We start from the raw sequence: 24,829 nt of genomic DNA, 5'->3' as shown, positions 1-24,829 counted from the left end.
CGGGTGCTTTAGTTGTATAATTCCCTTAGCTGGCTGCTGTTTCTCCTTATCACCCTATTTATTGTTGTGACTTTATAGGATGGAGGCTACGGCACACTTTAGCTACCTCTACAGGTAACCAGTTGTATGACCCAAACATTTAGAGCTACATGCAAACTAAGCAGTTCGTCACCTGCATGTCAGTCATGTGCAGACTTCATTCTCCCATGTTTTTCAGTAAGTTTCTTCTGTATTTCTGAGAATTTCAAGAGGCGATGGCTTGGCGACATTGTCCTCAACTGCCTCCCAAACAAGGTTTCCACTGGTGAGCCCATTTCCAGAGGTGCTACTCTCAAGTATAACATGGCAATACTGAGATTTTGCAATTTATTCGATTGCCACTGCGTGCTCAATTAATTATGAAATTTCTTCCGTGCCTGTCTCACCCTAGCTGCCGTAAATAATGGATGTTTACATGTCCACTGAAATTAACAGGCCAAGGAGAAAGTAAATGGATAGGATTTGGGGTATGTGCGATTCAGAGATTGGCGAGTGGGTGTCGGACATCACACTCGGGGGGGGGGGGGGAATCAAATAACTTAAACTTGCAGTAGGCATTTGGAGCCAAATGCAATTGGTTTTCCATTTTGTATAATATACATTTCTGACCCTTTTTGAGAAGCATCAATCTCTATGGCCATTTTGGGTTGCAGTACTGTACAAGACATCTCATCGGACAATTCCTGCTTAAGCGACTCGAACACATGTTGCTGGTCCTCCTGCCGGAAGTATGGAACGCCCTTCTTTAACAGCTCGATAAGCGATGATCTATTGGCGAAGTCGGAAATGGATGGCACTGAGAAATTGAAGAATCTGAGGCACCTCTGCAAGTTACCTTTGCCCTGGGGAGTAGGCATATGTTGTACATCTTCGAGATTGTCTGGGTCAGCATGGATCACAAAAATTGAATAAAGAGGGACAATAAAGTTAATGCGACACAAATTCAAATTTCTTGCTGTTGAAGGAGAGTCCTTTACGACAAGCTGTCTCCGTCAATTAATTTAAGTTTTGCTCATGCTCTTCTGCTTGATTTTTCTCATCACTGAATATCAGCAATGCACACAGATTCAAGAGTATTTTCTGTAACTTTGTCCATATGCTGCTGGAACAGATCCTGACTAATTCTTAAACCGAAAGGTAACTCCTGGAAACTGCATCTTCCGAATGATGTCCTGAAAGTAGTGATTTCTTGAGATCCCTCTGCCAAATGAACTGACCAATACCAGTGTTTGGTGTCCAACTTGGAGAAAAACTTTGCTCCTGAGTGTTTGAGACTCAATTCCTCCAATGTTGGAATCCTGTATAGGTTTCTCTTTAGAGTGAGATTTAGACAACTTGGGTCCATGCACACCAGGTTACTGCCATCTTTTTTCAGTACCTGATGGAGCTGCACCAATTCGTGGATAATGCCATTACATTCCATGTCATCCAACTCGCTCTTAAGCTTCTCCTGTCTGTACACACTGCACTTTCTATAAGCGCCGATTGCCAGAATTACATTGTTTCTGAGGTAGTGCAGCATCACCTCTGAAGCTTCCTGTAAGTATCATATCTGTCTGGGTATATCTGTTGACGGTCATGGACTGACTCAATGCTATTTTTGGTCTCTTCTGCCAGGATTGGGGCATTGCTGGTCTTGTGTTTGGTTACAATATTGAGTTCCATACACATTGGTAACCCTGCTACTGCTGATCCACTCACATCCACCAGATAGAACACTCTGGTTTCCATACAGACTTGCCGTAGCTGCATATTAGAGTCAATGAACTGGATAGGTGACCCACTGCATGCAGTTATTTGACTGTCATAGTATTAATTATGATGTGGAGATGCCGGCGTTGGACTGGGGTAAACACAGTAACCTGGTGTTGTTAAACTTCTTATAGTATTAATTCCCAATGGTCCAAGTATATATACTTCATGATTCTCACTCAGAAGACAACCGCATTTGCCTCCTGTTCAATTTTGGCTGTTCGTGTGTGTTTGCCACAAGGGCTTCATATTTTCTGCCAATTTTTAGTAGTGTGTTGACATCATGACCTTTTTCTCCGAAATTACTTTGGGAAGGATTTAGAAGGGCATTGAAGCCATAACTAGTTTGACTATGGTTTCAGACTGCTCAGCTTCTGAAAAATTGCAGTCCCTGCCCTTTCCATGGCATCCGCTGACAAACTGATTAATTGATTCTTGTGGCTGTTGTCTATAAGCCATCCACTCAATTCGTTTATTCTGAAGTTCACCTTTACACAAAGCTGCTCCTCCAACATGTTCCATAGATTAACAGGATTCTTCTGATCCTCCTCAGATAGGCCTGAGGTGTTGACTATATGAAATCCTTCATTTCCTTTGGTTATCTTAATTTTCACTGTATGCTTATCTGGTTCTGCAAATGTAAATGCCTCAATACTTACTGTCAGTGCCATCGGAAGTTCAGGGCCAGTGAGTTGGAGCAGGTGGCTCAAACGCAGGAAGAAAGGAAGTTATGTAGAACGGTAAAGCTTAGAAGAACAAGATAGGATATTTCATTACAGCTGTGACCATAGAGAGAAATGTTGAAGGGTAGACTTAAGGCTCAGCTATCAGAAGACATGCTTTAAGTATACCAGTTTCAAATCAGTACTGAATCACCCATTTTTACAGGCACTAGTAGATTACAGAAGATATAAATACAGTTGAGACTTACGGACTTGCGTCTTCTCTTTTTGCCCTTTTTCTTGTGCTTTTTAGACTTTTTGTAACTACGCTCTATGAATGAGAGAAAATATTTAAAACGTGATTTTTCTGGAATTTTTAAAGTTAACATATGAAAGTATTAACAAGGTTTATATTACCTGACTCTTCACTCGAGGTTCGGTCTGAAGGGGACTTTGAATGGGAACGCTTCTTTTTCTTAGAATGGTGATAGTCATCATCTTCCGATTCTGAGCCCTTTAGGATTAAATACAGGTTCTTGTCAATGGAGCTGCAAGGACAGAGGTAGAAGGCTAGGTTCTCTGATATTTTAGGCTGGAACAATTACGTTAACCTACAGAAATGGCTCAGAAAGCATCTCCCCCTTTTAATAGCCTTTGACAAGTATGGATGGGTGAAGATCAAAAAGAAGAAAAATGAAACCCAAAGACCAGCCACCTGTGGGAACAGTTCACGGCTAATTCCATTTAAATGGCTGCTGAGATGACAGTAATGTCGCATGAAATGTTTGTGAGGATGCTAGATTCGAGGTCAGAATGATAAGGGTATGGAACAAATTTTCAGGCCAAAGCTGGACGTGGCAGCTCTATACTGCATGACATCTCTGCATTTAACACTTTGATGATCCAAATCCTGCAATGACAGTCCGCCATGGCTGCCAGCAGAGAAAATGCAGTTATTATTGGTGACATCCTTTCAGGTGCAACCAGTGTCCACAGTTGTTGAAATACCCTGATGTATTTTCTTGCATTTAAGACCATTGAAATAGGATTGTGAGATATGTCACGCTTCAAGACTGGCTAATTTTTCACAAAAAGGATCTGATTCGGATTTTTTGAGACATGCGTTTTAAATTTAATGCGTTTTAAAGGGGTTAAATTCATAGAGCAGCAAACTGTCAGCTACGTGTTAGGTTTCAGATCCCAGGGGCGATAAAAGATCATTTAACATGGCATTAACGGTTCACACTCATTTCTGTGGCGACAATCTACGATCTAAACTACTTAGCAGAGATAGTTTTGGTGGACTTTGCTGGGGTGATGATGGTTTAAAAGTTTTGCCTGAAAGCTGTAGCTGCAGTCAGGCTCTTAAAAAAAGTGACAAAGACACCACAAACAGACTTTTATGTTCAGGGCAGCTTATGCAGTCAAGCAGCGAAGTCCAGCAAAAAAAGGCTAGAAAGGCAAGATACCTTAGGGGAAGGGGTTCGGTCCTGGACAGGGTGCATAGAGATTGCTTTGGTTTTAAATAATATAAATCACTGAATCAGGGCAGTATTGTGTGTTCTCTGCTTTATCATTACATAAATATAGCCTGTACCAAATGAACTAAGCAATTCTGATCATAACCAATACTCTCCATGTTTCTTCATATCCTGCAATAGCTCATCCAAAAATTGGCTGCACATACTTTATTCCCAATCAGCCCCAGTGCACCTATCACTCTGGCCATCACTAACCTACATTACGCTCCAGTTCAGATCACAAGGATGTTTCTGTGTTATATTCTCAGATCCAAATAAATACAGGGCAAGGAATGTAAACCAGGACTCAGTTCTTCACTGAACACAGGAAGGTATCCATGGCAGATCTGAATTCTTAGTTGCATGCTTCCATAAAGGTGTCCAATATTAATGTGCAGGATACTGGTGCTTTTGGATCTACTGTTGCAGCTTACTTTGCATGCATATTGTACTACTGGGCAGACAAACAACACTTTCCTGATCTTGATGTCCAGCGATAGGTGCTCCTCCTCCTCTTCTAAAGAGGGAGGTTTATTGGGATAAACATTAATGCCAGTAATAGTACTTGGTGGAGGTGGAATTGAACAGTTAACACACAAGCTCATGGAAACAAAATTTACGGGGCAAAAACAAAAGATAAATGACCAAAATAATCAAAAATGGCAAGTATTAAATTTACTTACCTGGGTAATTTAAATCAGCAACAGCCACAATTGATCCCTAGCAAACCTGGATACCCATTCCACAATATTCAGGAATGGCACCAGGAAACGCCCAAGCACCAGAATAAAATGAAATGCAGGGCACCCCAGCCTCAAAAGTATTTTAAATGAAGCCCCAACCTGTTTGAAACAGGCATTTCAGCATTACTGTCTGCAATTAGTACCACACAACAGCGGAAAATCAGGGCTTAAGTGTCTGCTTGTACACTTGACCAAAAGCAATAATCAAATTTGCAGACCATGACATAACAGATTAGTAGGTTTGTGTTCATTCTGTGCATCAATCAGTTCACCAAACCGTACCATTTTGATAATTAAATCAAAATGCAAACACTTACTGAACGAGAGCGAGAATGCTTCCTGTGATGCTTTTTTGACTTCTTGGAATGTTTTTTGCTCTTTGAATGATGATGCTGGCATTCATGCTATTGCATAAAGAAAAAAAAACTTGGATGACAACCAACAAATGATACATACCTTTGCAGCAAGACAGATAAATTAGTTCTGGCAACAGAAGCTCCAATCACATACTTAAAAACTAAGTTCAGGAGAAAATAGAGTATATTGCTGAATTCTGCAATGGATTTTTAAGTGAAGACTTTTTAAAAAAACTTTATACAGTTACAGGATGTGGGCGTTGCTTTCCAGGTCAGCATTCTTTGCCCAACCCGAATTGCCCTCGAGAAGGCGGTAGTGATCTGCCTTCTTGAAGTGCATGTGGTGCATGTACTGTTACAGTGCTGCTGGGCAGGAAGCTCCAGCATTTTGACCCAGTAACAGAGAAGGAATGGCAATATATTTCCAAATCAGATTGGTTTCTGGTTTGGTGAGGTGTTCCCATGTATCGGTTGTCTTTGTCCTTCTAGGTGGACAAGGTCACGGGTTTAGAAGGTACTGTTGAAGGAGCTCTTGGCGAGTTGCTGCAATGCACCTTGTCGATGGTACACACTGCTGTCGCTGTGCATCAGTGGTGGAGGGAGTGAATATTTAAGGTGGTGGATGGAGTGCCAATCAACCAGGCTACTTTGATCTATTTGTGGGTGTTGAACTTCTCGATTGATGTCGGAGCTGCACTCTTCCAAGTGGAAAGTGCTCCATCACACTCCTGATTGTAGATGGTGGACATCCTTTAGGAAATCAGGAATTAGAGAATACTTGCCACAGAATTTCCAGTTTCTGACCGGCTCTGGTAGCCATGGTATTTACATGACTGATCCAGTTAAACTTCTGATCATTGGTAACCCCCAAAGTGTTGATAGTGGGGGATTCAACAATGGAAATGCCATTAAATGTCAAGGAGAGATAGTAAGATTCTCTTTTGCTGGAGATAGTTATGCCTGGCGCATGTGTTGTGTGAATGTTATTTGCCACTTATCAGTCCAAGCTTGAATATTGTACAAGTCTTGCTGCACATCAGCGCAGACTGCTACTGTACCCGAGGAGTTGCAAATGCTATTACAAACTGTGTAATCATCAGCGAACATCCCCACTTCTGAATTTATGATGGTGGGAAGGTCATTAAGGAAGCAACTGAAGATGGTTGGACCTTGGACACTACTCTGAGGAACTCCTGCAGTGACGTCCTGGGGCTGGGATTGACCTGCAACAACCACAACCATCTCCCTTTGTGCCAGGTATGACTCCAACCAGTGGAGAGTTTCCACCCTCATTTCTGTTGACTTCAGTTTTGGTGGGGATCCTTGATGCCACTCTCGATCAAATGCTGCTTTGATGTCGAGGACAGTCACTCTCACCTCACCTCTTGAATTCAGCTCTTTTGTCCATTTTTGGACTAAGGCTTTAATGAGGTCAGTAGCTGGATCGCCCTGGCAGAACCCAAACCAAACGTCAGCGTGGTGGCTATTGCCATGAAAGCGTCGCTTGATAGCACTGTCGACAACACTTTCCATACTTTGCTGATGATCTCAAGCAGATTGATGGGATGTTAACTGGCCAGAGTAGATTTGTCCTGCTCTTTGGGACAGAACATACCTAGGTAATTCTCCACATTTTCAGGTAGATGCTAGTGTTGTAGTTGTACTGAAACAACTTAGCTAGGTTCATGGTTAGTTCTGGAGTAAAAGTCTTCAGTACTACTGCCAGAATGTTGCTACGATCAATAGGCTCTTGCTGCATTCAATATCTTCAGCCATTGCTTGATATCAATGGGGTTGGGGGGGGGGGGGGGGCATGGTGGCACAGAGGTTAGTACTGCTGCCTCACAGCACCAGGGACCTGGGTTCGAGTCCCGGCTTGGGTCACTGTCTGTGTGGAGTTTGCACGTTCTCCCCGTGTCTGCGTGGGTTTCCTCTGGGTGCTCCAGTTTCCTCCCACAGTCCAAAAAGACATGCTAGTTAGGTGCATTGGCCATGCTAAATTCTCCCTCCCTCAGTGTACCTGAACAGGTGCCAGAGTGTGGCGACTAGGGGAATTTCACAGTTACTTCATTGCAGTGTTAATGTAAGCCTTACTTGTGACTAATAAATACATTTTTTTAAAAATCAGAGTGAATTAAATTGGCTGAAGATTGGAATCTGTGAAGTTGTGATCCTCAGAAGGAGCCAAAGATGAATCAGCCACTCTGTACTTCTGTCTGAAGATAGCTGCAATTGTTTTAGTCTTGTCTCTTGTAGTGAAATGCTCAGTTCCACCATCATTTAGAATGGGGATATTTATGGAGCCACCTCCTCCACTCAGCTGTTTAATTGCTTTGACCTGATCCATTGGTATGAAATCATTTAGCTTTGTCTATCACATGCTGTTTCTGCTGTCTAGCATTCATATAGAAATACAGCTAATAATTTACACAGCGATGTCCCACAATCAGCAATGTGTTAATGACCAAATAGTCTGCTTTAGTGATGCTGGTTGAGGGATAAATGTTAGTCAGGACAGAGGGAAGAAATCCCTTGCTCTTCTTGAAAACAGTGACATATGCTGTGAATTTTAAAAAACCCACATAATTCCATCAATGATTTAATAATTATCAAGACAGAGTACAGATTCAATCGTGCTGCTTGTTGACAAAGTACCTTACTAGCACAGCCACTATTCATGTCTGAACCTCAACTGAGTGCTGGTAAATTATTTGAACACAACAAGAAACAGCTGAACCTAGTCCTGCCCTCACACAAAGCGTACACATAAGTGCATTCAGCAGTAATTACTTGGTCGTCATCAGGAGTGGAACTCTTAACACATTTCTTGTATCCTAATAAAAGAGCATGAAGGCAAACTATAGGAAAGCTTCGCTGTCAACAGACATATATGCTGAGTTAGCAAATCTCAAGTATGTCCTTTAGCAAGGACTGCCTCAACAGAGCAGCTCAGTTCCTCTGCAGAGAATGAGGGGGAAAAAAACTGATAGTGGGAGCCAGTTCATTCTCATCTCCTTACACTGAGCTGAGCTGAAACAAGGCCCGAACACAAGGAGTTAATCTTTGGTACATCCCTTTAATAAGCAAAATAAACATGTGCATGAAGGGAGAAGAAGGAGCAAACAAAATGATGAAAGGGTGGATGACAGCAAAACTGAACTCCAAATCTGAAGTAACTTGACTTTCGCGTATTTTGATTATCCTGGGTTTTGATTAAAATGGATTGATGAATGTTAAAATGTAGTTCACACTTGAAGCCAATCTTTGCATTGCATTTACACGTCACTGCACATCCTGTCAAACTGTTTGATAATTCATACTCCATTTCTAAAAGAATAGCTAGATTACTGAAATTAATATCAAATAAAAGCAATGCAACTCTTAAGATTTTCCATAATTACCTCAAGAATTTGTAGAAATTCCTTAAAAAGTCTTTTCCTTTCAGATTCTACTGTAATGTCTTCAAAAGCAGACTCGTTTACGAATCTTTCTCGGACCTGTTAAGAAAATATTAATCTATGAACTCCAATAAACTCGAATGCATATCTTGAAAATCAAAAGACGTATACTCATTCGGGCTGCAATACATTCGCAAATCTGAAATTAGCAGCCTGCTAGACAAAGGCATTAACATGTACATACCTCATCCCAATTTGATTCTGGCTCAAGAGGTGGAGTCGCTTGCTTTAACATACTTTTGAAAGCAGTTTCCTTTCGCTTTAGTTTCCTAGCTTCTTCCTTTTCTCTTTCACGTTCTCGAGCTTCTGCTTTTTCTAACAACTATGATAAATCACAAGTGATTCGCGCATTCTGAATAGAGCAAATAAAATTTATTGCTTGCACAATCATTTTTTAAAAAAAATAGCATGTCTCTCACTATAACTATCTTTCTGATTTGGATCATACTCTACATTTAGCTATATAGGTGTCTTTCACTTTTATTTTGCTGTCATCTCTGAGCTAAATTACTACCTTTTCACAGGGATGTGATAAAGCTGCGGCAAGTAAACACATGTGACTGAAAGTGAGGCAGGGCTAGGGATTTTTAAAAATGTTTTTCATGGGATGTCAGCTTTACTGGTTAGGCCAGCATTTATTGCCCATTCCCAATTGTCCATGAAAAAAATGATGGTGAGCTGCCACCTTTAACTGCCCAAGTCCAGCTGGTATAGGTACACCCAAATTGCTTTTAGGAAGGGAGTTCCAGGATTTGGGCTTAGCGACAGCAAAGGAACGGCAACATATTTCCAAGTCAGGATGGTGTGCAGCCTGGAAGAAACTTGTAAGTGGTTTTCCCATGTGTTGGTCGCCCTTGTCTGAGGTACAGTGGGCGGCATGGTGGTTAACACTGCTGCCTCACAGCGCCAGGGACCTGGGTTCAATTCGCTTGGGTCACTGTCTGTGTGGAGTTTGCACGTTCTCCCCATGTCTGTGTGGGTTTCCTCTGGGTGCTCCGGTTTCCTCCCACATTCTGAAAGACATGCTGGTTAGGGTGCATTGACCCGAACAGGCGCCGGACTGTGGCGACTAGGGGAATTTCACAGTAACTTCATTGCAGTGTTAATGTAAGCCTATTTGTGACAAAGGTGGCAGAGGCCACAGGTTTGAAAAGTGCTGTCGGAGGAGCTTTAGTGAGTTGCTGCAGTGTGAGCAGGGACGAGGGCACAAAGGCAGGGTGTGCAAAGTGCAAGACATCATAGGGAAGCATAAGCAAGGACTGTAGTGCAGGGACTTTAAGTCTTCTGTAATGAAGGGAACAGCATTGGACTGGTTATGAATAATCTTATTAAGGATATTGGGAATGGAGCTAAAGATGGAGTATTCAGGAAAGGTCTTTGTGGGAGGGAGGGAATTAAAATGCACTTGGGAAAACTATCCATGATTTTGAGATACCTTTTCTACATTCTATGAGGAAAGGTTGAGGGAGCTAGGGCTGTTCTCTCTGGAGCGGAGGAGGCTGAGGGGAGACTTAATAGAAGTGTATAAAATGATGAAGGGGATAGATAGAGTGAACATTCAAAGACTATTTCCTCGGGTGGATGGAGCTATTACAAGGGGGCATAACTATAGGGTTCGTGGTGGGAGATACAGGACGGATATCAGAGGTAGGTTCTTTACGCAGAGAGTGGTTGGGGTGTGGAATGGACTGCCTGCAGTGATAGTGGAGTCAGACACTTTAGAAACATTTAAGCGGTTATTGGATAGGCACATGGAGCACACCAGGATGATAGGGAGTGGGATAGCTTGATCTTGGTTTCAGATAAAGCTCGGCACAACATCGTGGGCTGAAGGGCCTGTTCTGTGCTGTACTGTTCTATGCCCATATTGCAAGATGCTCAACTTTTGCAGAAACACCAGATTGTGAATTTCAGTACGTTAGGTTGAACAAAATTTTTAAAAAGTTACTTACACTGTTAAAAGTAAGTTTAATGTTACCAGCGTCTAGTGTGGCTGCTCTCTTGTCTGAGCTAATGACCGTACCAAATTCTTCAAAAGTTGTATTTACTTCTACCACAAAACCTTTATCCTGTGCAGGGAAAATAGTGCATGCCATATTTTAGGATCAGCTCACTCTCACAGCTGTTGTATCACAATGCTGTTCAAAGAACACTTAGCAAAGACAAATAAAATGCATTACTAAAATAACTTTCAATACATTTTTGTGATGATTATGTCTCAATCATTTTTGTTTTATTCCATTAGAATCTATTGAATGGGTTGCGAGACACACCATAAATTTGTGTGCCCTGTCTGGAGATCTTGCTTTGTGGAAGAGAAGTTGTATTTTACAAATGAAAAAAAAATTACTTAATGACTACTCAACCAAATTACACACTACAGAGACAATAGATCACCAGAAGCATTGTGATATGATAAATCTTCCCAGAAGGAAGAATAACAGTTAATTCGCAATGCTAATGTTCCTTGTAATGCATAAGTGTATTTTTGTCAGCCTCAGCATATGGTTATTTACCATCTCCCTTGCTAGTTACAGCATTTATAAAGCCACTTACCCAATTACAATGGGTTATGATGTCCTTGGAGTGGCAATCATCACACTGCCACTCCATGCCCAATTACCTCCAAAAATTTTCTTCCGTGCCAGTCTCACCCCACCGTCCGACTCAGGCCAGGTGAGATCTGGGCAGCACAGCTATCCTCGAAGCACAGCTTCATCAGATTGAAAGATGACACACAACCTTTTATATGGCTCTAGCTGCTATAAACCAACCAAGTTAAAGGCCCCATTGAAATTAACAGGCCAGGGAGAAAGTGTTGGAGGTCGGGAGTGGGGGTAGTTGGACCTCAGAGCTGGTGGTGATCATGGACCTGCGGGTGGCGGGGGTCAGTCTAGGTCTTTACAAAAGATACCTAGGAGTTAGAAGAGGTTTTAATTCTTCACACTTTTTGTAGGTAACTATTTTTGTAACACAGCCAGAACCATCTGAAGTTTGTGATTTAAGCTGCATTTTTGGATGATTAGCAGTGCAGGACAATTGCCCAGAGGAAGTTTGCACTTCTGGGCAATTATCTTGCAAAGCTTACCTGGAAATTTTCAAAGGGATTCCCCAGCACATCTTTGGGGCAATTCCCTGATTCGGCGCGGAGGAGTTTGGAACTTACGACCCATTATATTTCTCCAATGAGTATTGGACCTTCTTGGCTAAAGTCCTTTTGACGCCTTTTTTAATCATAAATATGAGCAAATCAGGAGTAGGAGTAGGCTATTTGGCCCTTCGAGCCTGCTCTGCTATTCAAGGTGATCATGGCTGATCTGATTGTAAACTCAACCCCACATCCTGCCTACCCCATTACCTTTCACCCCCTTGTTAATCAATAATCTATCTAGTTCTCCCTTAAAAATTTACCAAAGGCTCTGCTTCCACTGCCTTTTGAAGAAGAGTTCCAAAGACTCATGATCCTCTAAGAAACAAATTTCTCATCTCTGCCTTAAAAGAATGACTCATTTTTAAACAATGTCCCCTGTACAACTGAAGCATAACCTCCAAGTTTTGTAACCAATTCCCCTCACAATAAACGATAACATTTTATTAGCTTTCCTAATCACCTGCATACTAACCTTTTGTGATTCATGAACTAGGACAGCTGGATTCCTCTGCATCTCAGAGCTCTGCAATCTCTCACTCTTCCTTTTTTATTCTTCCTGCTAAAATAGACCATTTCACTGTTGCCCACATTATACTCCATTTGCAAGATCTCTGCCCACTCACTTAATCTACCCATGTTCCTTTGTAGCCTCCTTATGACCTCTTCACAATTTACTTTCCTATCTCTCTTTGTGACATCAGCGAATTTCACAACTTTGGTCCCTTCATTCAAGTCATTTATATAAATTGTAAAAAAAATGAGATGTTAGGCTAGTTGATCTGCAGTTTCCTACTTTCTGTCTCTCTCCTTTTTTGAATAAAGCTGTTATTTTTTTATTTTGCAATCTATTGGAACCTTCCCCAAATCTCAGAAATTTTGGAAAATTAAAACCAATGCTTCACACATCTCTAAAGCCACTTCATTCAAGACCCTAGGGTGAGGTCTATCCAAGGATTCGTCAGCCTGCAACCTCAACTATTTGCTTAATATCACTTCCCCGATGACTGTACTTTTGCTGAGTTCCTCCCTCACATTCATTTCCTGATTTACAGTGATCTCTGGGATGTTACTTGTATCCTCGATCATGAAGACTGATGCAAAATACCTGTTCAATCCATCCACCACCTCTCTACTTTCCATTATCAATTCCCCAGAAGCACTTTCTATGGGACGAATCGTTAACTCTAGTTTCTAAATATCCATCAAAACTCTTGCTATCCATCTTTATATTTCTAAGCATTTTTCAATACTTATTAATCCTTTTGTCATTCTTTGCTGTTCTTTATATTTTGTCCAATTTTCTGACCTAGCACCTTAGTGCTATGATATGCTTTTTCTTTAAGTTTGTTACTGTCTTTAATTTAAGTTAATCACGGATGGTGGGTTCTCCCATTGGAATTTTTCTTCCTCATTGGAATGCATCCAGTGTGTATTCTTACATATCCCTTTAAATGTCTGCCACTGCATCTCTAATGACCTATCGCTTAACCTCAGTTTACTTTCGCTAGTTCCACCTTTGTGCCCTCATGATTGTTCCTGATCACCTTCCAAATCAGAAGGCCCTATCCCTAAGGGGCAGCACCGCCTCCTGGTACGAATCGTCCAGGTAACTCTTGCCCTCCTTGATGTGTTGCAGTGTCCGCAGCTCAGCCTCCAGCTCAATGGCTCTAAGCCGAAGCTCCTCAAGCCACTGACACTGCAGACGTGTCTACCCCTCTGGATCACACCGGTATCCAGGAGCTTCGACCTGCTTTAGCTATGACACATTACCTACCCCACCATGTGCTTTAATTAGTAACTTAATTATTTTATTCAATTATCTACTTTTTGCATTTATTAATCTTATCACAAATTCCTGAATTATTTTAAACCTTTGGAATGGAGTAGACCTGACCACTTACACGATACTCACCAAACAGCTCGCTTCTTCCCCTGTGGTAGAGCAGGAACCAATTCCTACAGGATGAAGAAGTTAGAAAATGCAAATGTGTATCTCTCTCCCCCCTCATCACCGAGTTTCCTCAAATTTCTTTCACTCCTTTGTGGTCACACTCAGTGCTGCTCGCACAGAGTATGTCTGAATTTATATGTTCTGAACAAAGGGACAAGCTGAGCCTGGGTACAACAATAACCAGTTCCAGCCAGTTTCCTTAATTAACTATTTCAGCTGTTGCCAGTGGGTAGCTTCCGCCTCCCTGTTTAGGCCCCTAGATGAGACTTAGAACTTAAACAGCACTTGCAGTTATATGCTAAATACAAATATTATTAGATTTTCAGAAAGATATAATTGTCCCTCAGCTCACCAAACGTTCACACTCCATTGAGGTCATACTTCAATCCAAATAGGGACCTTGAGTTTTCTATTAGTCAATTGTAGATTTCAACAAGTTATCCATTTGCATCATGCTTTCTAAGTTATAAAGTAATTACTATATATTTTCATAAACTAATTCAATATGCTTTGCATTTACCTTTAAAATATCTTTTATTATCTTCTTTTCATCATGGAAGCGTGCTTTTAGATCTTCTACGTAAAATTTGAAGAGATCAAGTGGAGTGGATCCTAAAGATACAATGACAATTCAGCACATCATAGAAAACATGAATATTTGAGGAAAAATAACTTGCTCTATACATTAGGCGAATGCAGACAACTTGAAAGTTTGGGGATAAACTGAAAAAGCCTTACCAGGTTGGCCCAACATTTTGGAAAATCTAATATCAGCACTGATGGCAGGATACAATTCCATCCAGGTAGACATGGAATGCAAATGTCCACTTTCATGCAACTCATCTAAGAATGTCTGCAAGAACATTAGATGAAGTGTGAAAACTAAAACCCATATTTTTCAGCACATTATCTTCTTCCATTCAGTGAGGATAAATTGTCTAAAAAGGCGAGGCCAAAAGTAACAGAAGAGAAAGCAAAGTGACGTTGCAGCAGGAATGGTGGTGGGTAAAAGTTCTGGGTAAATATTTAGATAACCTATAACTTCAAGGAGTGGCTATTTTGAACTCAAATGAGGGTGATTATTGGGGGAGTGTTCCAGATGCGAGGTAGCCTCCAAAAATGGGTTAGGGTTATAATTCACTTTAACAGGGCATTGGCTCAGGAAAGAGGCAGCTGTTCTGCTGCGACAGGTTCCAATCTGGCTGCGACCAGTGTTCTGGCAAATCAAATCACGCGAACGGCAAAGAGAAGATAAAACCAATGAAGGGAGGAGAGGAAGGATTCAGGAAAGAGAAAGTTCAAAAGCAGTATGAGAAAATGTCGAGGCTACAGAGAAGTGATTTGGGTAAAGATAACCAGAGAGTTAACAGGGCATTAGAGAACTGGGCAACATCAGGAAACTAGGAAGTTAATGATAAAGGCAGTATGTTCTTGGTCCAAACTTGGCAGGAGCCATTGCGGGATGTGGTGCTTGGGTGTGAGTTATTGCATCAAATTCCCTTTCCCCCACATCATTCAAGAAGCCACGGCTTTAATACGACCTTGTTGGAATGTACCTAGCTTGTACCTGAAACATAACACGCTAAAGGATCGTCCATTGTTCACTTAGTTTTTCCTGCTACATCTTGGTTCTATTGGTTAGATCCCCACTTGTCCCAATGAAGTTCGATTTTAGATCTCTAATTTCCCATTTGGAGGCCTATAGAATATACCCAGTAGCATGATCGCCCCCATTTTGTTTCGCAACTTTACCCAAATGAATTGTTTTTGACCCAATCCAGGATACCATCTCTCTCAAACACTACAACAGCTTTCCTAATCAATACTGCTATCCTACCTCAATTTTTTCCCCTCCTTACATTATATTGCCACATGACTATTTGTGCTTGTAGGTCACCAAACTCATTCACCACATTTTGTGCATTTACATACTTGCATTGTAAACCCATCTTTGCGTTCTTTATAATCTTCTTAGTCTGCTCCTATCTAATACAGGCCCACCTCCTTATCTTAAACTCTCACTCCTTTATGGTCCTATTCTTCTTATCTAGTGCTATGTGTTGGGTCTGCTTCCCCTGTCAATTTAGGTTAAATCTTTTCCAACCACACGAATGAAGCCCCAACAAGGGCAATGGTCCCAGTCCTGTTATGTGCAACTTTTCCCTTGGTGTCTCTTGCCTCAGACTTGGTCTAAATGTTAAAGAACCTGAAGCCCTTCCTCAAGCCAAGCATTAATCTTATCCATCTGCCTATTTCTACTCTCACTAGTGCCTGGTATGGGAGAGTAATCCAGAGATTATTTAAATTAATATACTTCTTCATGGTAGAAGATACTCAAAAAAATTCCAGAAACGGTGGGAAACAAAGAGTTCAATGACAACGAGGAAGTTAAAGAAATTAGAATTAGCAGAGAAACAGGGCTAGAGAAATTAATGAGACTAAAGGCTTCATTCATATCTCCAGTATCTGGGCCAAATTCCTCGGGGTTTAAAAGAGACAGCTATAGTAATTTGTTTAATTTTCCAGAATTCCCTTGAGATAGTCTCTTGTCATTGAAAGGTCCCATGGATTAGCAGGTACCAAAGGTAACCCGCTATTCAAGACAGGAAGGAAATGGAAATCAGGGAATTTTAAACCAACTAGTTTAACTTCAGTAATAGGGAAAATACTGCAATCAATTCATTTGGCATCATCTGGAGAGTAATGCGTCCAGTTCTGGGCGCCATACTTGAAGTATGGTGTGATAGCATTGGAGAGGAGTGCAGAGATTATTCATAGAAATCATAGAAACCCTACAGTGCAGAAGGAGGCCATTCGGCCCATCGAGTCTGCACCGACCACAATCCCACCCAGGCCCTACCCCCACATATTTTACCCACTAATCCCTCTAACCTACGCATCCCAGGACTCTAAGGGGCAATTTTTTTAACCTGGCCAATAAACCTAACCCGCACATCTTTGGACTGTGGGAGGAAACCGGAGCACCTGGAGGAAACCCACGCAGACACGAGGAGAATGTGCAAACTCCACACAGACAGTGACCGGAGCCGGGAATCGAACCTGGGATCCTGGAGCTGTGAAGCAGCAGTGCTAACCACTGTGCTACCGTGCCGTACAGTGGTTAGAATATTGACAAAAATGATTCCAGGGATAAACAACTGTAGCTATGAGGATAGTGTGGAGAGGCTGGAATTATTTTCCTTGGAGAAAAGAAGGCTGAGAGGAGACTTGATAGAAGTATTCAAGATCCTGAGAGGTATGTACAGGATAAATAGTGAGCATCAAGAGCTAGAGGGCACAGATTCAAAATAATTGGCAAAATGAGTAAAAGCGACGTGAAGAAAAAATGTTTCACCAGAGGGTGCACGGAGTTGGGAATGAAATTTCTGAGAGGGTGGTGGAGGGGGTTTGACTGAGGTATTCAAAAGGGAGTTAGATTCCGAAATCTGAAATGAAAGAATGTACAGGGGAGTGGGATTAGGTCCTGTAATGATTTTGTGATTCTGTGAATTAACAGAGCACTAAATAATCATAAAATTGGGCAGAGTCAAAAGGATTTATAAAAGGGGAATCATGTTTGACAAATGAACTTATTGAGATTGTAACTAGCAGGTTTGAAAAATGGGAATCAGTGAATGTGACATATTTAGGTTTTCAAAAAGTATTCGATAAGGTGGCATGCAAGAGATTACCGCCACAAAATCAAGTTCATGGGGTCAGTGCTAACATGTTGAAGATTGGTTAACAGCCAGGAAACAAAGTAGAAATAAAAGATTAGTTTTCAGTTTGGCAGCCTCTAGCTGGTGGAGTATCATGTGGGCCTCAGTTTTTCACAACCCATACCCAATGACTTGGATACATTATTCTCAGCCCCCACATCTAAGTTTACTGGTAGTACAATGTTAGATGGGAAGGTAAGGCTCAGGATGCAACAGCTTGCAAAGGGATGTATTGAAATTAAGTGAGAACATGCCAGATGAAATATAATGTGGAAAAATGTGAAACTATCCACTTTGGCAGAAAAGGAGATTTTTTAAAAATAGTGATAGACTGGGAAACGTTGGTACATTCAATGCAAAGGTTCACCAGACTGATTCTTGGAACAAGGAGAGATTGAGTACATTAGGTCTATACTGTCTGGAATTTAGAAGAATGAAAGATGAGTTCATTGAAATATAGAACATTTTTAAGAGATTTGATACGGTTGAATGCGGGAGAAAGTTTCCCTGGTTGGAGAGTCTAGAACTAGACTCACAATCTCAGAAAACGGGGTTGGCTATTTAGCACTGAGGTGAAGAGAAATTTCTTCATTCAGATGGCTGTGAAAGTTTGGAATTCGCTACTATGCTTAGTTGCCGAGTATATTCAAAACACAGATCACTGGAATTTTGGATATTAAGGGTTTCAAGTGTCATGGGGGATTCTTGAATATGCTGGAATGTGGAACTTGAGATAAAAGCTCAGCTATGGTTTTATTAAATGGTGGAGCAGACTCGAAGGGGAAAGGAGTGAACAGCCTACTCCTTTTCCTATTTCTATGTTGTCACAATTCATGCAGCTTTAAGATAGTATGAGACATTACAATTTTAAGGGAATAACCAGAGTATACTTAGATACGGAGGTATGATGTACTGTGGCATGCATAAGCTAAATCTTATTGGAGGTTTATCTATTACCATTCTAAAGCTGCAGGTCGAAGAATGAGGAACTTGTGAAAGTTTCATTAAAAAAATATTTAATCCATCTATTTTTGAGGCACGTTAAAATATTTAAAGTTATCATCCAATAAACTAAATCTTAATTACTGATTGCGAATTAGAATTAGCACTCAATGAATTATTATAAAAAAATGTTTGCAAACTTTAAAAAGAGAATAAACCTCAGTGCAAAGAGCCAGAAAAATCCTATCTAAACAAAAATAATGTAAATTAACTAAAAATAGTTGCTTTATGGCTTCTTTGGTCATTGATAGTCTTAATTAGTAACAATGTAAAAACATGTTGCTGCTCTAACAACAATTTATATTATTTATATAGCACCATCAACACAGTAAAACACTTCAGCAGCAGTGTAATCAAACACAATTTGACATCAAAACAATGCACCAACATTATGTACATGACCTGCAAATTTAATTTGTCACTTACTTGAAAAGCCTCCCTATTTTTACGCTGCCTTCTCCGCTCTCTAAGCAAACCCCGTTGTTTCTCCTCCTCTTCCTCTTTTTCTAATGCTCTTATATGCTCTTCAAAACAAACAAGTGCATCTTCTTTATCCATATCTATAAAAATAAAAGTTTGGGTATCAAATGTGAAACCAATACATTCAACGGGAAGTATACAGAAATTAATTTTAAATCATTTGCAAAAGCAGAGATTTTCGCAAAACTATCTACCTTTTCTACCAATAAAAAACACAGTATTAAGTCTTCTGAAGATCCAGTAACAAATCTCAATTTCAGGTCTGGAATGAATCATATCTGGGAGGTTTCTTCCTGCTTACAGGTTCCTTTCGCTTCCCTTGTGCCCTCCGAATGCTAGTGCCTATTGACGACTTTCCACGCAAGCTGGTTGAACTTCCTAGCTCATGTGTGTTAGAAAAATGTATTTTCGGAGTGTTACATTTAGACCATCCAAGAGCAGCCTCACGGCATCACTCAGAATGCAACTATGACCAGTCACCGTGGTTCAGGAAATTTAAAGCTCCAACTTGCAAATTTTTCAATGAATCTGCCACGCCAATCATGGGGGATACGATCGCTGTAATCACTGTGGGAATAGTGGCCGATTCAGGATGTCAGATCCAACCAAATTGCAAACGAGGGCAGCAGGCAGAAGGGAGTAGAACAGATCAGAAAGTGAAATGCAAAATGGTAACTCAGTATGTGGTCTTTGTGTAAGGGATAGGTGGGGTGAAATACTGAGTTTGGGGCAGCTGGATCTTTAGTCAAAGGTAAGCTTGGAGTTTTAATTTGGGAATGGGACTGGATTTTTCATGTACAAGCATGAAAAGAGTAGAGCGAGAGACATTCTGCCAACTCTCAAACACTGACTTCTGCCAATTATTCTAGCTAAAGGTTGTATGAATCACATGGAAACACATTTTAAGTTCCTAAATGATTACATCTCTTGTATATATCAAGGATGCAAATAAAATCCCAAAGTACAGGACAAACATGTGAATCATAAGAACTGATATCACAGTCATTAATGATTTCATATTATAATTCCATGACAGGTAACAAATAAACAGGTCTTCATTCTCAGACTTTATGTTCACATGCCTTATTGATCAACATTGGTCATCTCCATCCCTTGATTCAATGCACTGTGCTTGGGTATCATCCTGACCTCTTACAGATGCCAAGTGCGCAGATCGAAAGAACACAAAAGCATGCTCTGAGATTGATCTTACGCTCTCAGTACCAGTCATATGACAATTCTCTTCATGTCACAAAGCTCGACTAACAAGAATTAATATTTGCACTAAATTGAAAAAATCCCTGATGCAATCTACCCAGTTTCAGAACTGGTTACCATGACTACATCCAGAGCATTCAAGGTAAATCAGAGGTTTGAGAAAGGTTTGAGATACAGCCCTACTCCTTACATGGTTCGGGTTGTCAATGAAGCACTTAAATCGTGAAGTCTAAATGCACTTTACTGCCGGTAACGTAGGAATGGTGCATTGGTTTGTAATATAATTTTAATTCAACACTTTTTTAATATACCATCTGTCACTGTCCTGTTAGCTGTTGGATATCTGTCTACTTTTGTTCCTACATGATTGTCACATGTTTCCAAGTTTTTAACTTGATTACTTAGTCTCTGAATTTTTCAATCCAAGTGGCACTACAATTCAGCTTTTGAGCTGCAAACATGTTCCTTGAATAAAATACAATTGTTATCAAAGGTGTGAGCTGCAGGCAGTTCAGTGTGCAATGCTGAATCTGTCAGCATTGGAAAGAGGAATGTTTCCAGATTTATTAAAGGACAGTAAGCAAAGTCTGAGGCTTGCATCTTTCAAGATCAGTGGGTAAATTGGCACTTTTTGGTGCAACACTGCAGCGAGGGACTTTGTGTCATTAATTTGCACGTTGAGTTAAGAGTACAATTTATAATAGAAGAACAAGATTAAATATAACACCAGTTTCAACATGAGAAACATTTGCTCCATGGAACGGCCAATGAATTCTAAAACATGTTCTTCAATGCAGTGGGTTTTGGTAGCATGTTAAGAATTATTCAGTGGACATGAACCGAGCTGGCTTTGTAGCATCACACATGATGGGGTTGCAAAGACAATAAAACCTCTCGAGGTACTGCTGTGAAACAGTGCATTGCCTTTCTTCATCAAAATTAGCTGTCACACGGAAGAATCCAGTAAACAACAATTTAAGAGTTCACAAGACAACTGTTTCAAAGGGTTCAGAGTTTTGTGTGGTACAATCTTGTTACGGATAAAAACATCAACATGAAAACATCAAACAACGAAATGACATCATTAATCAGTTGCTCATTTTGCCTTCTACACAAGTAACTACAAAAAAAGTTGAAATAAACTTAATGTTGGTAAAGATTTTTTTCCCAACGGAATTTTTTTAAAAATCTGGTTTCTTCAAACATCTGGAAAAGATTACTAACTTGACCAATAATCGTGCCTCGACCATGCAGGTGAAGACAAAGAATCATAGAATCCTACGTGCAGAGAGAGGCCATTCGGCCCATCGGGTCTGCACCAACCACAATCCCACCCAGGCCCTATCCACATATCCCTACATATTTACCCACTAACCCCTCTAACCAACGCATCCCAGGACACTAAGGGGCAATTTAGAATGGCCAATCAACCTAGCCCGCACGTCTTTGGACTGTGGGAGGAAACCGGAGCACCCGGAGGAAACCCACGCAGACACAGGGAGAATGTGCAAACTCCACACGGACAGCAACCCGAACCGGGATTCGAACCCAAGTCCCTGGAGCTGTGAAGCAGCAGTGCTAACCACTGTGCTACCGTGCCGCCCCTCAAGGCATTTCTTCTTAGACAGTCCTTCAGAGTTGAGGATGACTTGCTGCCACACTAAAAAATGATTCTCAGGCAACCGAGAAGTCCAATGCACAACCTAGTCTCTGTCACAGGTGGTATGGACAGTAGTTGGAGGAACAGATGCCCAGTTGCTATGTGCTCCTTTTGCTGCCGACAATTAGCTGCAACTTGCTCTTGCCGATAAAATTTGGTGTTCAACTCCTTTGCAGATGCTTCTCCTTCGCTTCAGGCGGTTTTAGGCCAGGGATTTCCAGGTGTCGGGAGAACCTTTGTCTTATAGATGTTTAGCTCTGACCTGTAGGCAGTCGAGGGTGAACAAATTCCCACTCATTCTGTAGTTAGTTCCACTCCAGTGGGGAACTTGCTGAGAAAGCAAGGAAAATCTAGAAGAGCGCTGATATAATGACACAGCCTTGTCTGATCCCAATCAGAATGTGAATTGGGTCTGTGGTGGATTGGTGGTCAAGCTCATGGCTTTCATGTCCTCATGGTACAGACAGGACCAAAGGCCTTTGTGAGGTCAAAGAAAGACATGTGCAAGTGTTGGTGTTGTTCCCTGCATTTCTCTTGTAGATGCGTGTGGTGAAGATCATGTCCATTATGCCCCATAGTGGGCGGCTCTGGGAAGAGATCTTCAGCCACTGCATGAAGGCGATTAAAGAGAACTCATGTGACAACTTCCCTGTGGTCAACAGCATGAAATTTCTGTAGTTACTGCAGTCAGACTTGTCCCCTTTCTTGAAGATGCTGGAAAATGGAGGTTCCAGCTTGGGTGTTGAAGTCACTGAAGAGGATCAGCTTGTCAGCCACTGGGACTCGGGCCAAGAATTATTCGAGGTTGGAGCAAAATTCTTCTTTGGACTCATCTGCAGCTTCCAGTGTTGAGCCATATGCAGAGGACTTTAACATATTAGTTCTGGGTTAGGGTGAGCCAAGAGTCATGAGCTGTTTGTTTATCCCGCAAGGGGAGTCTCTGGTGAAGCCAACCCCATCGAGGCGGTGACCTTCTTCTGGTTTACTTTTCCAGATAGGGTCTATAAAGTAATGAGGGGCCTAGACAAGGTAGATAGTCAATATCTTTTCCCAAAGGTAGGGAAGTCTAAAACTAGAGGGCATAGATTTAAGGTGAGAGGGGAGAGATACAAAAGTGTCCAGAGGGGCAATTTTTTCACAGAGGATGGTGAGTGTCTGGAACAAACTGCCAGAGGTAGTAGTAGAGGCGGGTACAATTTTATCTTTTAAAAAGCATTTAGATAGTTACATGGGTATAGAGGGATATGGGCCAAATGCGGGTAATTGGGATTGGCTTAGGGGTTTTTTAAAAAAGGGTGGCGTGGACAAGTTGGGCCGAAGGGTCTGTTTCCATGCTGTAAACCTCTATGACTCTATGATCTATGACTATAACCGCAACCTCAACAGGCAATGGCTACACTGCCATTGGATGTGAAGAATAAGGTGCAACTGCCAGCTTGCGCCTTGAGCTGGCTTTTCCCTGTTCACCAGGTCATGCTTAGGGCAGCAATGTGAATGTTGAAACGCCTGAGCTCCAGGGCGAAGAGAGCAATATGCCTTTCCGATCAGTTGCTGTTGTCTATGAGGGTCCTGGACTTCATATTAAGGAGTGAAAGATGCCCGAGTTGTTTTAAAGTGGGGTGGCCGTTGCACATCAGCTACCATACAGCCTTGACAGAACAAGGCCTTGGTCCAGTGACAAAGAGTTCCAAGATGACTGGAGACCAGGCTCTGCTGTATGGGCCTAGGAATTACAAGCACCCACACTCGTATTGTCCTTCTGTCTCCTTCCCACAGGACCTCTCCCCCTAGAATTCGTAAAGTGCAGTGGCAGCCTCATGAGGATGGCAGTGGCTTGTGTGTCAGTTTGGAAAAATTTGCTTCTGTTAGGCATGCAGAGCCCGAGTGCTGCTTTACACTGGGTTCGCTGCTGTCAAAGCATTTGTCAAGGAGTTGGCAACTGACGAAAGCCTTTTGATGTTTTCTGAATGACTGTTGGTGTACAACAGTGAAGGAAACATTGAATACATTATTTGTGTTGCAGGTGTACTGGGCCTGTTACAAATTGTGCATGAGAGTGGAGCATGCAAATTTGTCAGCCGCCATCAAAACCTCCATGAAAGATTGCCGGAGTTTTTTAGAAATGCTCTTACTGTCAGTGAACTGAAATGGAACTGACTGACCCCAACACAATGATCATCAGAAGAGCAAGCTCAATGTGATGGGTGTGCCAGCATTCTAAGAATACATGCTGTTAACCGTATGTTAGTTATATTGTTAAGATACACAGGTGAGGGCATTATTTTATTAAGTACCCTGATCACATATAAATAGGGGACACTGGGTGTTGGAGGAGGTGTATGAGACTGAACAAAGTTAATAAACTCTCAGTAAAGAAAAGCTCAAAATCTTGGTTTTGACTTCACTGACCAGCTTGGATTCTGATTACACATGCCAGAGGTGCTTTGAGCAATATAACATAAGACATGTGGTATTATTTTGACAAAAAGGGCCCCTATTTTACCATTTTGATTCTGAGTGCTGGGCGAACTTGAAACTAGGAGTGTTTCAGATCCGACTTTTAGAGCCGTTCTCAGGCGCCTCCACACACACTGCCTGCAAAAATATCAGCCGAGTTCGAATCGCACTGCACAACCTTGTGGGAGGGGCTTAATGCACCCATAATCCTGCAGCTCCGATCAGCGAATCCAACTGCGCATGCGCAGAAAAAAAATGATAGCATGCTGCTCCCCTGCCACATCCATCCCGGGCTGGATAATGCCTCTCCCCGGCCCCCAAGGACATTGCCCCGCTGCATCCCCTCCCAACATTCCTGACTCCCTTATCCCCCCCCAGCCCTGCAACCCAGACCAATCGTGGGCTCCTCTCCCCCACTGATCTCAGGCAGAGTGGCAGTGGACCCCCTTCCCCTACACTGATTTCAGGCAGAGTGGCAATGGACACCCCTCTCCCCCCCCACACACCGATCTCAAGCAGAGAGCATAGATACTCCTCACTAGCCCTCACTGATGGAGCGCCCGCACTGGACTTATATGGAGCATGTCTGTTTTACGCCGATTCCGGATGGGCAAATGCTGTGGTTAAAGGGAGAAATACCGGTACGGTTAGACGTGCAGCC

General features: G+C 41.7%; 1 protein-coding gene across 4 annotated transcripts in view; it reads right to left on the bottom strand.

Moving 5' to 3' along the window:
* prpf40a (PRP40 pre-mRNA processing factor 40 homolog A) overlaps window positions 1–24,829 on the bottom strand; it is a 69,053-nt gene that overhangs the window by 4,724 nt on the left and 39,500 nt on the right. For all 4 annotated transcript variants that reach the window (XM_078228344.1, XM_078228345.1, XM_078228342.1 and 1 more), the window contains 9 exons: window positions 18,780–18,913; window positions 14,371–14,485; window positions 14,153–14,244; window positions 10,483–10,599; window positions 8,715–8,852; window positions 8,474–8,569; window positions 5,034–5,120; window positions 2,871–2,967; window positions 2,723–2,784 (listed from right to left, as the gene is read on the bottom strand). In XM_078228344.1, the coding sequence (XP_078084470.1) occupies window positions 2,723–2,784; window positions 2,871–2,967; window positions 5,034–5,120; window positions 8,474–8,569; window positions 8,715–8,852; window positions 10,483–10,599; window positions 14,153–14,244; window positions 14,371–14,485; window positions 18,780–18,913 (938 nt within the window). The remainder of the gene's footprint in view (window positions 1–2,722; window positions 2,785–2,870; window positions 2,968–5,033; window positions 5,121–8,473; window positions 8,570–8,714; window positions 8,853–10,482; window positions 10,600–14,152; window positions 14,245–14,370; window positions 14,486–18,779; window positions 18,914–24,829) is intronic.

Source organism: Mustelus asterias, chromosome 14 (assembly GCF_964213995.1).
Source record: "Mustelus asterias chromosome 14, sMusAst1.hap1.1, whole genome shotgun sequence".
Taxonomy (NCBI): Eukaryota; Metazoa; Chordata; class Chondrichthyes; order Carcharhiniformes; family Triakidae; genus Mustelus; species Mustelus asterias.
This window is presented reverse-complemented; position numbering and strand designations above follow the sequence as displayed.